The sequence below is a fragment of the Pristis pectinata genome, chromosome 23 (assembly GCF_009764475.1).
Source record: "Pristis pectinata isolate sPriPec2 chromosome 23, sPriPec2.1.pri, whole genome shotgun sequence".
Taxonomy (NCBI): domain Eukaryota; kingdom Metazoa; phylum Chordata; class Chondrichthyes; order Rhinopristiformes; family Pristidae; genus Pristis; species Pristis pectinata.
The window spans coordinates 18,551,223-18,564,224 of NC_067427.1; the positions used below are offsets into that span (position 1 = coordinate 18,551,223).

The 13,002-nt window shown below is 41.5% G+C and overlaps 1 protein-coding gene across 1 annotated transcript in view; it reads right to left on the reverse strand.

The window, feature by feature from the left end:
- The window catches only part of entr1 (endosome associated trafficking regulator 1), a 13,280-nt gene continuing 278 nt past the window's right edge, over nt 1-13,002 (reverse strand). The window contains exons 2-8 of the mRNA XM_052036929.1: nt 11,197-11,309; nt 9,344-9,784; nt 5,466-5,539; nt 4,639-4,750; nt 4,131-4,193; nt 3,822-3,961; nt 1-3,118 (exon numbers count right to left, since the gene is read on the reverse strand). Coding sequence (XP_051892889.1) covers nt 3,010-3,118; nt 3,822-3,961; nt 4,131-4,193; nt 4,639-4,750; nt 5,466-5,539; nt 9,344-9,784; nt 11,197-11,309 — 1,052 coding nt within the window. The 3' untranslated portion in view covers nt 1-3,009. The remainder of the gene's footprint in view (nt 3,119-3,821; nt 3,962-4,130; nt 4,194-4,638; nt 4,751-5,465; nt 5,540-9,343; nt 9,785-11,196; nt 11,310-13,002) is intronic.

Genomic DNA, 13,002 nt, shown 5'->3' on the forward strand with positions numbered 1-13,002 from the left:
GCATGAGTTGTTGATTTATTCCTGATATGTACATGAATTATAAATTATTTCCATCATTCCAGTATATTATACAAATTCTTAAATAGACATCTCAATGTTAAAAATATAGTTTCTTCAAAACCAGTTTAGTGAGGAACATCACAACTGAAAATCCAGGTTTTTTTTTCTAATTCTATACTACAAGGCATATGCCTGGCCTCCAAGTCAACTGACATTACTCACAGTTCTTTCTCAGCAGATGCCAGCCCCTCTGCTATATCTGCCGTCATCACCCCACCACAAAGTAAACAACCCTTTAACACCCCTCCCCCACTTCCTTACTAACTATTACCCCATGAACCAACCTCCATTTCCTCTTGAAAGTCCTTAAATTTGTGAGCATCTTTCTAGGAACTCCATGCTTGATCTCTCCAAACAAATTTACACTCTGTCCCAATACCAAAATAATTCTGATCAAGGTTCCAAATGTGATAATGGTAAATATTCCACATCTTCCTCTTTGATATGTCTGCAGCCCTTACCACAAATGACATCATTCTCCTCCAATCATCTGGATCAGACCAGACTCACCTGATTCCATTCTTATTCATTCTGTGGTGGCTGCAGGCTGCAAAGATTTCCCTTCCTGCTCCTACACAATTACCTCTGAGGTTCCTCAAAGATCTGTAGTTGGCCTCTCTTCTTTCTCACACAGAGACTGTCCTTCAGCAGCATAATCTGAAAACTTCAGTTTCCACATACACTAGTAATACTTAGATGTACCTCACCACCTCTTGACCCCTCTTATGACTCTAAATCGTCTGCATGCTTGTCCAATATTTAGCACTGGATAATCAGAAATTTATACTATCTAATATCAGCTGTCCCAGATCCCAGTACAAATTGTTCTCCAGCCACCCACTCCATCCTCTCCCTAGCAAAACTCTAATGCTAAACCAAAGTGTTTGCAATCTTGCTTCTATATTTTATCCATTCAATCATTAAGATATCCACATCAGTAACATTACCTAATGTTGCTTGCTTTAGCATATCTGTTGCTGAAACCTTCCTTACGTCCTGTTGCCTGAGTACTTCCCATTTTATTTGTTCCAGTACTGGGTGCAATGACTTCAAGCTGTCAATTTTATCCCTAAGCTCTGAATTTTATCCCTAAACTTCTCTCTTTCCTCCTCTAAGACACTCCTTAAAACTTGCAACTTGGATTTCTACCTCAAGGTGGCTTGGTGTTAAAATATTGTTTGGTAGCTATCCAGTGAAATAACTTGGCTGATTTAGTGAATGTACCAAAAGCACACACAAATACAAGTTGCTGTTGCCATTCCTTGTACTAGGGCACTTATACACCATCACCACACTGGGGTAATAAAGAGTTTTAAATTACGTAGACATATTGCAAAGACTATCGTTGCATTCTTTTGTGTTTATAAGACCGATGGGCAATCTAAATTACCTATTATTAAGGGGCATTGATAGGAAGGACAGAAAACTCTTTACTTTGATAGGAATCTCAGAACATGAAGCATAACCTTAAAATTAAAGCAGGATCATTCAGATGCAATACCAGGAATCATTCTTCACATAGACACTGGAATTCTTCCCTCCCCAAATTAGGCTCTTGAGACAGTGTGCCAATTGGAGTCCTCAAAACTCAGATTTTTGAGAGGTAAGTGTACTTAGTGATAGGGAATCAAGGCAGGTAAATTCATTTAAGACAATAATCTAAATGCCTAGCAGAAAAGGCTTGAAGATTGATGGAGGTGATATTTGTGTATGACCATAGAGAGCTTGTGATCTTGCTAGGCATCACTTTTGAGCCAGTGTCACTGGGTTTAGAGTAGGAGTGAAGGCTAATCCCTCTACCACTGCCACTCACAGCCAAAGTGGCGGAGCCACTCATGGCACTCTGATACTGCTGCAGCACCTGACCAACCAGAGATCAATGTCTGGGAGCTTTCTGATAAATGCAAACATTGAACCTTTGAGAAGCAGGAGGAACTTTAAACAAAGCGGATCATCATAATTTACATTGCACTGTATGAGCTGGTGGTTTGGGCAAGGAAGAGGGAGAAAGTGGTGAACTGCAGGAAGTTAGGTGGAGAGCATGGGGCAGTGTCTGCTCCCCCCTTCCCCATTTTAAAATTATTACACAAACCATAGAGTCATAGAAGGATACAGCACAGAAGCAGGCCCTTCAGCCCATCGAGTCCACACTGACCATCAATCACCCATTTATATTAATCCAACATTAATCCCATTTTTAATTCTCCCCACATTGTCATCAACTCCCTCCAGATTCTACCTCTCACCTACAGCAGGGGCAATTTCCAGTGGTGAACTAAACTACCAACCCACATATCTTTGGGACGTGGGAGGAAAATGGAGCACTCAGAGGAAAAGCACATGGTCACAGAGAGAATGTGCAAATTCCACACTAAAAGCACCTGAGGTCTTTGAACCCAGGACTCTAGAGCTGTGAAGCAGTAGTTCTACTGTCTGCACCACTGTGCTGTCACTGTGTACAGTGCTTGGCTATGATTTGTGTATATATGAATTTGGAAGTCTTTGGATGTGGATCAGGACAAAATCCTTTCCCTCCATGGTATTTCATAATTCTAAAAAAAAATGCACTTAAAACACAAAATTTAAAAAAAAATTGGAGCAGGGGGCAGCTTTTTTCTGGAGAGAGGAAGATGAACAGAATTCATAATTTACTCACTAATGTTATTGTTGGATATAAAATTTTTGCATAATTCTTTCCACTTCATACAAACAATAAGATGACACTTGGGAGGCTGAAGGCAGAATGAACATTTGGGATCCTACCAATCGAAAGAGGGCATTTAGGACCAATCCAAACGTAAATCAGGCCAGTCCAGAGTAGTGCAAGTGGCAGCTTTGGTCTGTGCCAGGGCAGTGGGGAATCAATCTGGTCCAGGGTGTCGTGTTAATAAATACTCTGGCAGGTAATGTTCATACTGTGGTGGGTGGAGCTAAAGGAAATTGATGGTGTCAGCTAGGATCTTCCATTTTGTAGTAAGGTGGTAGCTCAGAGATTCTGTCAATGGACTTCAGTAGCTCAGCTGCCAGGCGTAATGTTTCTGCTCCAGACATGAGCTGCCTAAAAGTAAGGGGAATAAAAACAGCACATGAAGGCACAGTGTGCAAGCTTGGCACATTTTACATTGTTAATAATTTTGAATTCCTGTGAGTTGCATTGATATAAATCTTTATAGGAAAAAAAATCTCTATAATATTGATTCTACTGGGACTTGAATCCATACAAGCTGAGAAACAGTTCAATTGTGAAATAAACAAAGACAATGCTGGAAACACTCATCAAATCAGGCAGGGAAGAGAATCCTTCCTCAGCTAGGGTTAACGTGGACTCTCCTCAAGTTATTCAAGTCACCATCAGGGATGGCCAGATCAGAGGCCAATGGTAGGGCCTCTCCTGGCTGAGCAACTGGGCACACTATGGTCTGTGCTGTTCAGAGCTAGACTGATTGGACCTTTAAACCATAGTGCTACTGTGGGACTCATCTTCCTCAATGGCAAAATGAACAGTGGAAGATGGAGATGACAGAGTTAGCCACCTCAAGGAGGCACCTTGGTGAGAAATGAATGAGGGACCTGGGTCTGAGAGATATGGGAGATTTTGGATGGGATTGTGAGGTACAAAATGAACAAAGGTGCTTCCCTTTCCTAACCCCTTATCCCGTTCACTCCAATTATTTCCCTTTCCTCTAGTGTCTCCAACATTCCTTTTATTATTATAAAGCATTTGTTATCTTCCTGTGAAGAGCAACCAGTCAGATGCATACTTCACTGAGGCCTCTGCTTCATGTGCAGTCTTCATTAGATAGTCTGAAGCAAGGCGGGCACTGTTTTTTGCTGAATTCAGAGCAGCAGAATCTTGAGATCGAAGCCTTTCATTCTCAGACTTGCACTGTTGCAGTTCAGCCTGTCAGGACAAAACAAAGACATACCGTGATACACATACAGAGGAGAGTGAAGCTGGGATGGGGAAAGAAGAGAGAGAAAGGGACAAGAGAGAAAAAGCGATGAGAGAAAGGGTAGAGAAAGAGAGAGGGAGAGTTATTAGAAAAAAAAACAGAAAATTCACACTCTACCTGTAGAGTTGCAAGTTCCTGCCTCAGTTTAGTCACAGTGTTCTCTGCTTTCACTGCCCGTTTCTGAAATTGATTAATAAATGCAATGATTTAGTTACGAACCCAGTTATTTCAGAGCTGGTTGCTTTCCCCCATGCAATTGTATTTGTCAAAAAATCTGAATAACACTTCAACCAATATGAATGTGAACCAGAAAGAGTTTTAATTTCCATCTATGATCTGAGCCTCGTTAGCCACCTTAACTGAGCTGGAGGTACGAGCTACCACAGTTGTCCTCTATATTCCAGCACATTGTCCAGGCCAATGCTCCCAATCCCAATACTGAGATAACTTCTCCCTGCTGGCTTTTTGAATCCAAAGGTGCAGGTATAGCCACAAATGTTACAGGAGAATTGAACTGGGATGCAGTTCAGAGGGAGCCCCACAGGGCTGGAGTACCAAGGAGGGCTACATTAGCGGGGGCTCTATTGCATAGGTCCTGCCCTCTCTCACAAGGTCTTGTCCTCACCGTCATCAGTTGCAGATTCTCTTCTACTTGCTGAACCATTGCTTCTAATGCTCGTGCTTCCTTCTCCTCTTTAATTTTCCTTCTCTCCAGCTCTTCTTCCAATTTCCTGGTCCTAGGGAAATGGCCAGTGGACACTTAGTGTTACAGCACATCAGGAATTCCTTCATTACTCCCTCTCTTTGTGGTCCTCCAGACTAGCAACACAAAATGTCCCTTTCCCCAAACACCACCCATAACTGCTCACTACCTTGATGAAGCACATGTTCTTCTGACACCAGTCACTGTGGCCCCATCTCTTACCCCAAATTCAATAGCAATTGACACAAGAGTGATTCTACTATGGCACATTTTCTGCAGCATCACTACAGCTGGCACATCACAGAATTTGACCCATGTGGTCAAAGATGAATTTGAATCTGGACTGCACAGGTGAAAGGTTAGTGTCCAAGCCCTTCCATCCAATCTGCAGCAGTTCAATGAAGGGAAAAGGAATACAACAGTGTTGAAGTTCAATGTAAGCTAAATATACACAATGTGATCCTTGTATCTATTCACTGTTGGGAAGGACAACAGCCCACGACAATAACCCAAGCTCGACGGAATAACCACCCAACGGTCACTGTCTGGACTCTAGAATTAGATAAATAATGACTACTTGAACTAGGTGTATTGAGTTCATTCAAGAGCTAGAAGGCAGTTCTCAAATAAAATTGCGGGGACAAAAAAATGCAAAAAGCAGCTTGTTGCCAGTCGCACTGCATTTCCAATTCCCTGCTGCGTTCCTTTTTTGATCTCCTTTCAAAACTTTTATGCTAAGTTCTTCATACCTCTTTACATGGTTCTTTGCCAGTTGCTTTGCTTCTTTAGTTTGCCTTCGTAGTAGAGCATTTTCTTCTTTTAGCTGGAAGAGGAATGAGGATTATTTCTAATAACTCCAGCTCTGGTACCACTGGTGATGTCTCTGCCTTTGCTACCCCCATACTCGATCTTTCCAATGCTTTCTTGGAAGGCTTTGCATCTTCTAGTCCAATTTATTCAAAATTCTGCTGTCTGTATCCTAACTCACATCTACTCCTGTTCATTCATCAACCAATTTGTTTGCTGAGATATAGTAGCTTCTTGTCCAGCACCTGAAGTTTAATATTCTCATCCCCAATGTTGAAATCCCTTGATACCTTAACTCTTCACTATCTCCATAGCCTCCTCCACTTCTAGAAGGACCTCCAGTCCTCCAACCATTCATTCATACTACACATCCTACTAAGTACTAAAGTTCCTTCTATAAACTTCACTACAGCTTTTACAGATCAATCCAGTAAATCCCACTGCTTTGTCTTTTCCTCATCTCTGCAATTTTTTTCAAATATTTATCCAATTCCTATTACAGGTATTCCTTGACTTACGAACATTCGACTTATGAATTTTCACCCTAATGCTATTGACTCCTACGGGTATCTGTCCTTGATTTATGAAGCTTTTCTTGCTATAACGGAAGTCCATCAATCTCCACGCACTGTGCATTTCTACGGTACTTTCCTCCACACCACTGTGATTTTGTCAGCATTGCTGCACTTTTTACAGGAATCCATCAGGGTTTATTCTGTATATCCTTCGAAATGGCTTCAAAATGCCCCAGCAGTTCTGAGAATTACACGTACTCTAAAAAATCACCACAAACTATAACTATTAATATAACTGAAAGGAATTGGAAAAGACAAGCATTTGGTGCACAGCAGATGTTCAATGTGTGAACAATCCTAAAAATGTGGACAAAAGTTAGTGCTCAAATGTTACACCTGGCAATATTATGATGGTCAGAGATGGTATAATGCAGTGCATGCAATAAGTGTGATTAACCACACTTATTGCATTCACTGCATTATACCATCTCTAGGAAAAAGCAAGATCATTATGGCTAGAACACAAGGAGGGCAATGGATCTTCTGAAGCAATAAATTCAAGGCCAGCCAGGGCTGGTTTGAACATTTCAAGAAACATGCAAACCTGCAAAATGTTTGTCTTGTGCAGATACCATAGAGACAAAAAGTTTTCCAAAGACAACAAAATAAATCAATGAGCAAGATGACTACTCTCCTAAGCAAGTGCTTAACATAGATCAGACCAGCTTTTTTTTAAGTAATTTAGTTTAAGGAGGTGAAAACTGCTCCAGTCTTCAAGTGTCAAATATCCACTCCTTGTAAGGCCATTGTACACTTAAGACTTTCTTAATATATCACACAGAGAACTCAATCTTCTGGTGGCATGGTGATATAACAAAATAAGTTGATGACAGTGCTGCTCTTCCAAGATTATAACATGTCAATTCTCTCCCCCTTCACCAATATTGTGAGAGGAGTAACCCAGACAACAAAATCTTTCTCATCGATGACAATCCTTCCAAACATTCGGTTAAAATTAAGAACATGACTGGTAACATCCAGGTAAAGTTTTCACCATCTAACACCATTTCATTGCTGCAACCCATGGACCAGGGTGCTATCCCTATTTTCAAGTCTTACTATTTACAGAATATAATGAGCCATGTCATTTTGGAGTCGAACTTCAATGATAAAACCACCATTTAGGAAGTTTGGAAGAGAAATTACATCAAGAGAGCCATAGACTACACCAATGCTTCTTGGGATAAAAAAATCTCTTGAGAAGACATTGTCAACTTGGCAAATCGGGCTGGGTTTGATGAATCAGACCAGGATGACATGAAGTTATTGGAATCTCATGCTAAAGAAGTGGGAATCTGTCAGAGCTTGAGTAACAAAGGTCACAAGAGGAGGAAGAAGCTACTAACATAGCACCGTCATCACTGAAACAGTTCTCTGGGAAAGGCTTTCAGTGATGTTCTTCCGCTTCAGTTACCTTCAAAGATGACAATCCCAATATGTACCACAATAGTAGATGTGGCTGTAATAGAAAATACTGCGCTTTGGCTATAAGAAGCTTTATCAGATCAAAAACAGAGCTATCCAGATTACCATTAACACCTCCTTTAAACCTTGTTCATTAACAATCACTGAGGGTACCCTTGCCATTAGTGTTAAAAGCAAGCACCACCAATTATCCTGCCTCTCACCTCCCCCGGCATCACCTCACTTGTAAAGTTACTATTACCACCCACCTACAAAGAAGAGGAGCAACAGTGGGTCACTTGGCCCCTCAAGCCAGCTCAGCCCTTCAATAAAATCATGGCTGATCTGAGTACCTCAATTCTGCATTGCCATCTTCTTGTGGTAATCTTTCACTCTCCTGCTTATCAAGAATCCATCTCAAAGAAGATTCTGCTTCAACCAGTCTTTGAAGAAGAGAGTGCCTTAGAGTCACAACCTTCTTAGACAAAAAAAAATGCCTTATCTCTGCCTTAAATGAGTTAGCTTTATTTTGAGACAATGACCTCTCCCACAGGAGAATGCACCCAGGCTGCTAAGACTCCGTAGAATCTTGTATGTTTCATTCAGTGAGCTCCTGAAGGGATACATTGTGTATATTTTTATAATCGCGAGGTAATGATGCAGCTCCACAAAACTCTGGTTAGACCACACTTGGAGTACTGTGTCCAGTTCTGGTCGCCTCATTATAGGAAGGATGTGGAAGCGTTGGAAAGGGTGCAGAGGAGATTTACCAGGATGCTGCCTGGTTTGGAGAGTATGGATTATGAGGAGAGACTAAGGGAGCTAGGGCTTTACTCTTTGGAGAGGAGGAGGATGAGGGGAGACACGACAGAGGTATACAAAATATTAATAGGAATAGATAGAGTAGACAGCCAGCGCCTCTTTCCCAGGGCACCAATGCTCAATCCAAGAGGGCATGGCTTTAAAGTAATGGGTAGGAAGTTCAAGGGAGATATCAGAGAGAGGTTTGTAACCCAGAGAGTGGTTGGGGCGTGGAATGCACTGCCTGGGGTAGTGGTGGAGGCAGGTATGCTGGTCAAATTCAAGAGATTGTTAGATAAGCATATGGAGGAATTTAAAATAGGGGAATATGTGGAGGAAGGGGTTAGACAGTCTTAGGCGAGGTTTAAAGATCAGCACAACATAGTGGGCCGAAGGGCCTGTATTGTGCTGTACTGTTCTATGGTTCTATAATCTTATTTTAAGGTTTCATTGTTCATGAAATGATATTTCATTATTTCAGACATTTGTGTTGGTGTATTTTTAAAGGGTCCTTGATTCTTGAGCTCCAGAACGCAACCAGAGATTTTACATTGAAACTAATGGGAAATGCCTTTTTAATTTACAAATTTTCACTGAATGAAATATTCTCTTTAACTACAAAGCTTTGGTAAATCAAGGAATACCTGTTCCACTAACCCTAACACTCCAAGTCACCTAATTGGCAGTACGTTTTAACCATTCTCTGTAAGAAAAAACATTTCCTTACATTGCCTCTGATATTTCTTGCCAATCACTTTAAATCTTTTCCATTCAGCCATTTCTTTGTTTTGTGAATTTAAACAACCCATTGCTTCCTTAAGGCCTTCTTTGCTCTAAGGAGAGCATACCCAACTTCTCCCATCTAGCCAGGATATCTTATTCCCTCATACCTGGAACTTGACAATAAACTTCCTCAGTACCTTCTCCAAAGCTCTCAAACCCTTGTTAAAATTGATTCCTTAATGAGACCCGGTTGGGGGGGGGGGGGAGGGGGGAGGAGGGGTGGAAACGACTAGTATTTTGTAAAGATTTGAACTTACCTTCTCGTTGCTTAATAACTGACTTTGATAGAGAACCTCTCCAACCAAGTCAAAGTGATCTTTTGGAGGATCATGGCTATCGAGAGAGGGGTCCAGTTGTGAGGCTGCACTCCCTTTGCTATGATCCTCTTCTTCCTCCTCCTCTTCATCATCCACTTGCCACTCAGATGGTGCATACTGGGCACTGTCATAATGTAGTGGGTCAGTGGGGCTCAGTGTAAGTGGGGCATGGGACACACCCTGGAGCAAGTTGGAGATGCCAAACTCATGAGCAGCTTCAATAATGGCAGGCTGGTACGTTTCACTCCAGTCATCATCCTCTTCATCCAAAGAAGGACTGTTGGGCATTGGATCTGGGAAGTAGCCCTCTGGAAAATTCAGCTTCAAGTTCAGTTCTTTGGGTGCAGCCAGACCCCCTTCAAAGGCAATTCCTATTGAGTCCTGCAGTGGAAGGTTTGGGTGAGGAAAGGCAGAGGACAGTGGTGTAGGAGGAGGAAGGAGTTAATAGAAATTAAGTAAGTAAGAAGTACATCATTAGTGAAACTTCCAGGAAATAGAATGGCAATTTATGTGGTATCTTCAAAATACCAGAGCATCATCACATAGGAGCACTCTCAAAGAAAACTTCACATCAAGCTACATTCCTAAGGAGTTGCATTTATTGCTAAAAAAAATCTATAAGAATAATTGGTCTTGTAACTCATTTCAACAAGTCAGCCATTGCAGGATGAAAATCATTTTAATGATCAGGGGACAACTAATTAGAATCAAGGATTATAGCAGCATAAACAAAGAAGGTGTTGATCTGACATGTTATGCATAGATTAGTTCTTTGAAAGAGTTATCTAATTTGTCCCTTTCTCTTACCCTTTCCCATAAGCCTTGATTTTTTTTTCCTCAAGTATTTATACAATTTTCTTTTAAGAGCTCTTACTAAATCTCCTTAAGCCTTGGAACCTTCTGTGTTCTCCAATTCTGACATCATGCAAACCTTCAGCGTTCATTGTTCCCCCACTGGTGGTCTTGCTGTAAGCTACCTGGGCCCCAAGACCTGAAACCTCCTCCCTAAACATATCCTACCTACCTCTAGAAGAAGTGTTACCATTCAAAGCTTTAGACTGATTAAGCCAGCGGACAAAAACATGGCAGATACAGTATACCATGTATAAATGTGAAATTTTGGGAGGCAAGATGGAAAGGAAATGTATTATTTAAATGATATTAGATTAGTGTTGATGTACAAAGAAATTTGGGTGTCCATATACTCCAATCACTGGAAGCAAACATGCTGGTGCAGCAAGCACTTAAGAAGGTTGGCCTTCTTAAGCATGTTGGCCTTCAGAGCAAAAGAATTGGAGTACAGTAGCAAGGATGTCTTGTTACAATTATACAGATGAAACCACACCTGGAGTATTGTGTGTAGTTTTAGCTTCCTTACCATAGAGGGATTGTAACAAAAGTTCACCAGACTGATTCCAAGGATGGCAGGACTGCCGTATTAGAGAGTAAATCAACCAGGTTTGTATTCACTAGAGCTTAGAAGAGGGATCTAATTGAAACTTAGAAAATACTGACAGGGCCAGAAAAGCTGGACGTGGGGAGGATATTTCGCTTGACTGGGATCTAGAATGAGGGTTCTCAGTCTTAGGCTATAGGCACTGAAAAAAGGTTTTATTCACTCAGAAGGTGGTGAACCTGTTGAATTCACTTGCACTGAGGACTGTAGAGGTTAAGTCACTGAATATGTTAAGGAAAGAGATAGGGTACATTGCCTCTCATAATCCTTTCTCAAAAATGCTGAAGGCTCTGTACTAATCCGAGTTGTTGCTTTGAGAATAGAGGCTGTACAGCACCTTCAATTGTTGGTTTTTCATCTCTTCCCCTTTTGTTGTTGATCGACTTTTAATCTTGACAAATTCCTTAAAAGAAAAGGGGTTTGTTTCTTCATCATCCTTTTCCTTTTCACCTGGAAGTGGAAGACAAAAGCAAAAGAAAATTAAATGACACAGTTCAATAAATGTATTGTAAAACCGAATAAGCTGGTCTTGATCAGGGCACTGCCAAATTGCTAAATTTGGCTTTTGTGACTCTAGTTTAGGGAGGGGTAAAAACATAATCAGCCTGTACTGGTGAGTTATACTGGGAAGCATCTGATGGAGACTGGATAGGTTGCCCATCCCCAAAACTAAACAGTCCAGTGCTATTTATGACACCATCTCTTGAGTCTGATAGGCATGCAGCTTCCCCACCACCCCCCCCCATCATTTTCCCATAGACCAAACAGGGAACAATGGATATTAAATGAATTAAGAGATATGGGGCTAGGGCAGGAAGAGGGTGCCTAGATAGAAGATCGGCTAAGATCTTGCTGAAGAGCAGAGCTGCTTTGAGGGGCTGCTTCCAATTCCTTATGTTCTTAACCCCAGGACCAAAGAGTCCAGGATTATTCATGATAGCATCAGCCACCTGGCAATGAGTTGCACTTTCTCCTGTGCCCACCTTCAAACCAATATTCCCAGCATAGAGCTGTGGATGTGCTGCACCGTTGGAGGGACATTGATGTATCATTTGCCTCTCAGATGGACATAAAAGAACCTACAACATCATTACAAAGAGCAAAGAAGTTGTCCCAATTCCTTAGGGAATTTTCATCCCTTAATCAATACTTGGATCAAAATAACTAGTCCATTATCTCAGAGTTTCTTTGGGCATTTCTGTACCAGAGTCTCTCCCCAGTATGATAACAGCTGTTTGAGGAACTACAATAATTTCTGACACATTCAGGGAATGGTCAATGATCACTGACAAAATCCCAGGGGTGACCTGTAATCAGAGGCACTCTTCTTGGGGAAATGCTGCATAAAACACTCTAATAAAAGGCCACTGATCCAAATCGTTAACTCTGTTTCTCTCTCCACAGATACTGCCGGACCAGCTGAGCATTTCCAGTATTTTCTGTGTAGAGTGCTGATGCACTCTGGAAGACCCAGGGACTCCCAGTTAATTTACTGGGCAAATATGTAGCAAACGGAGTATAATGCGAGAAGTTGTGAAACCGCCCATTTTGACAGGAAAAAAATTAATTTCATATTATCTAAATGGCAAGAGATTGCAGAGTTCTGACATGCAGCAGGATCTGGGTGCCCTAGTGCATGATTCACAAAAAGCTAGTATGCAGGTACAGCAAATGATAAGGAAAGCGAATAGAATATTATCTTTTACTATGGAAATGGATTACAAAAATAGGGAGATCATGCTTCATTGGTGAGACCATACGAGGAGTACTGTGTGCAGTATTGGTTTCTTTACACAAGAATAATGCATTGGAAGCAGTTCAGTGAGGATTTATTAGATACAACTAGAGTGACTGTTTAAAAATAAGGAGTCACTCATTTACGACAGAAGTGAGGAAAGTTTTTTTTCCCCTCTCGGGGGTTGTGAGCATTTGGAACTCTCTTCCTCAGACAGCAGTGGAAGCAGAGTCTTTGAATATTTTTAAGGCAAAGGCAGATAGATTCTGGATAAGCAAGGGGGGGGGGGGAGATCGCAGTGGGTAGACGAGAATGCAGAGGCGAGGATACAGTCAGATCAGCCACAATTCCCGTTGCTGTTTAAAACCCCGGGGCAAAGGGCTGAAACCTCCGGAGAAAAGTGACAGC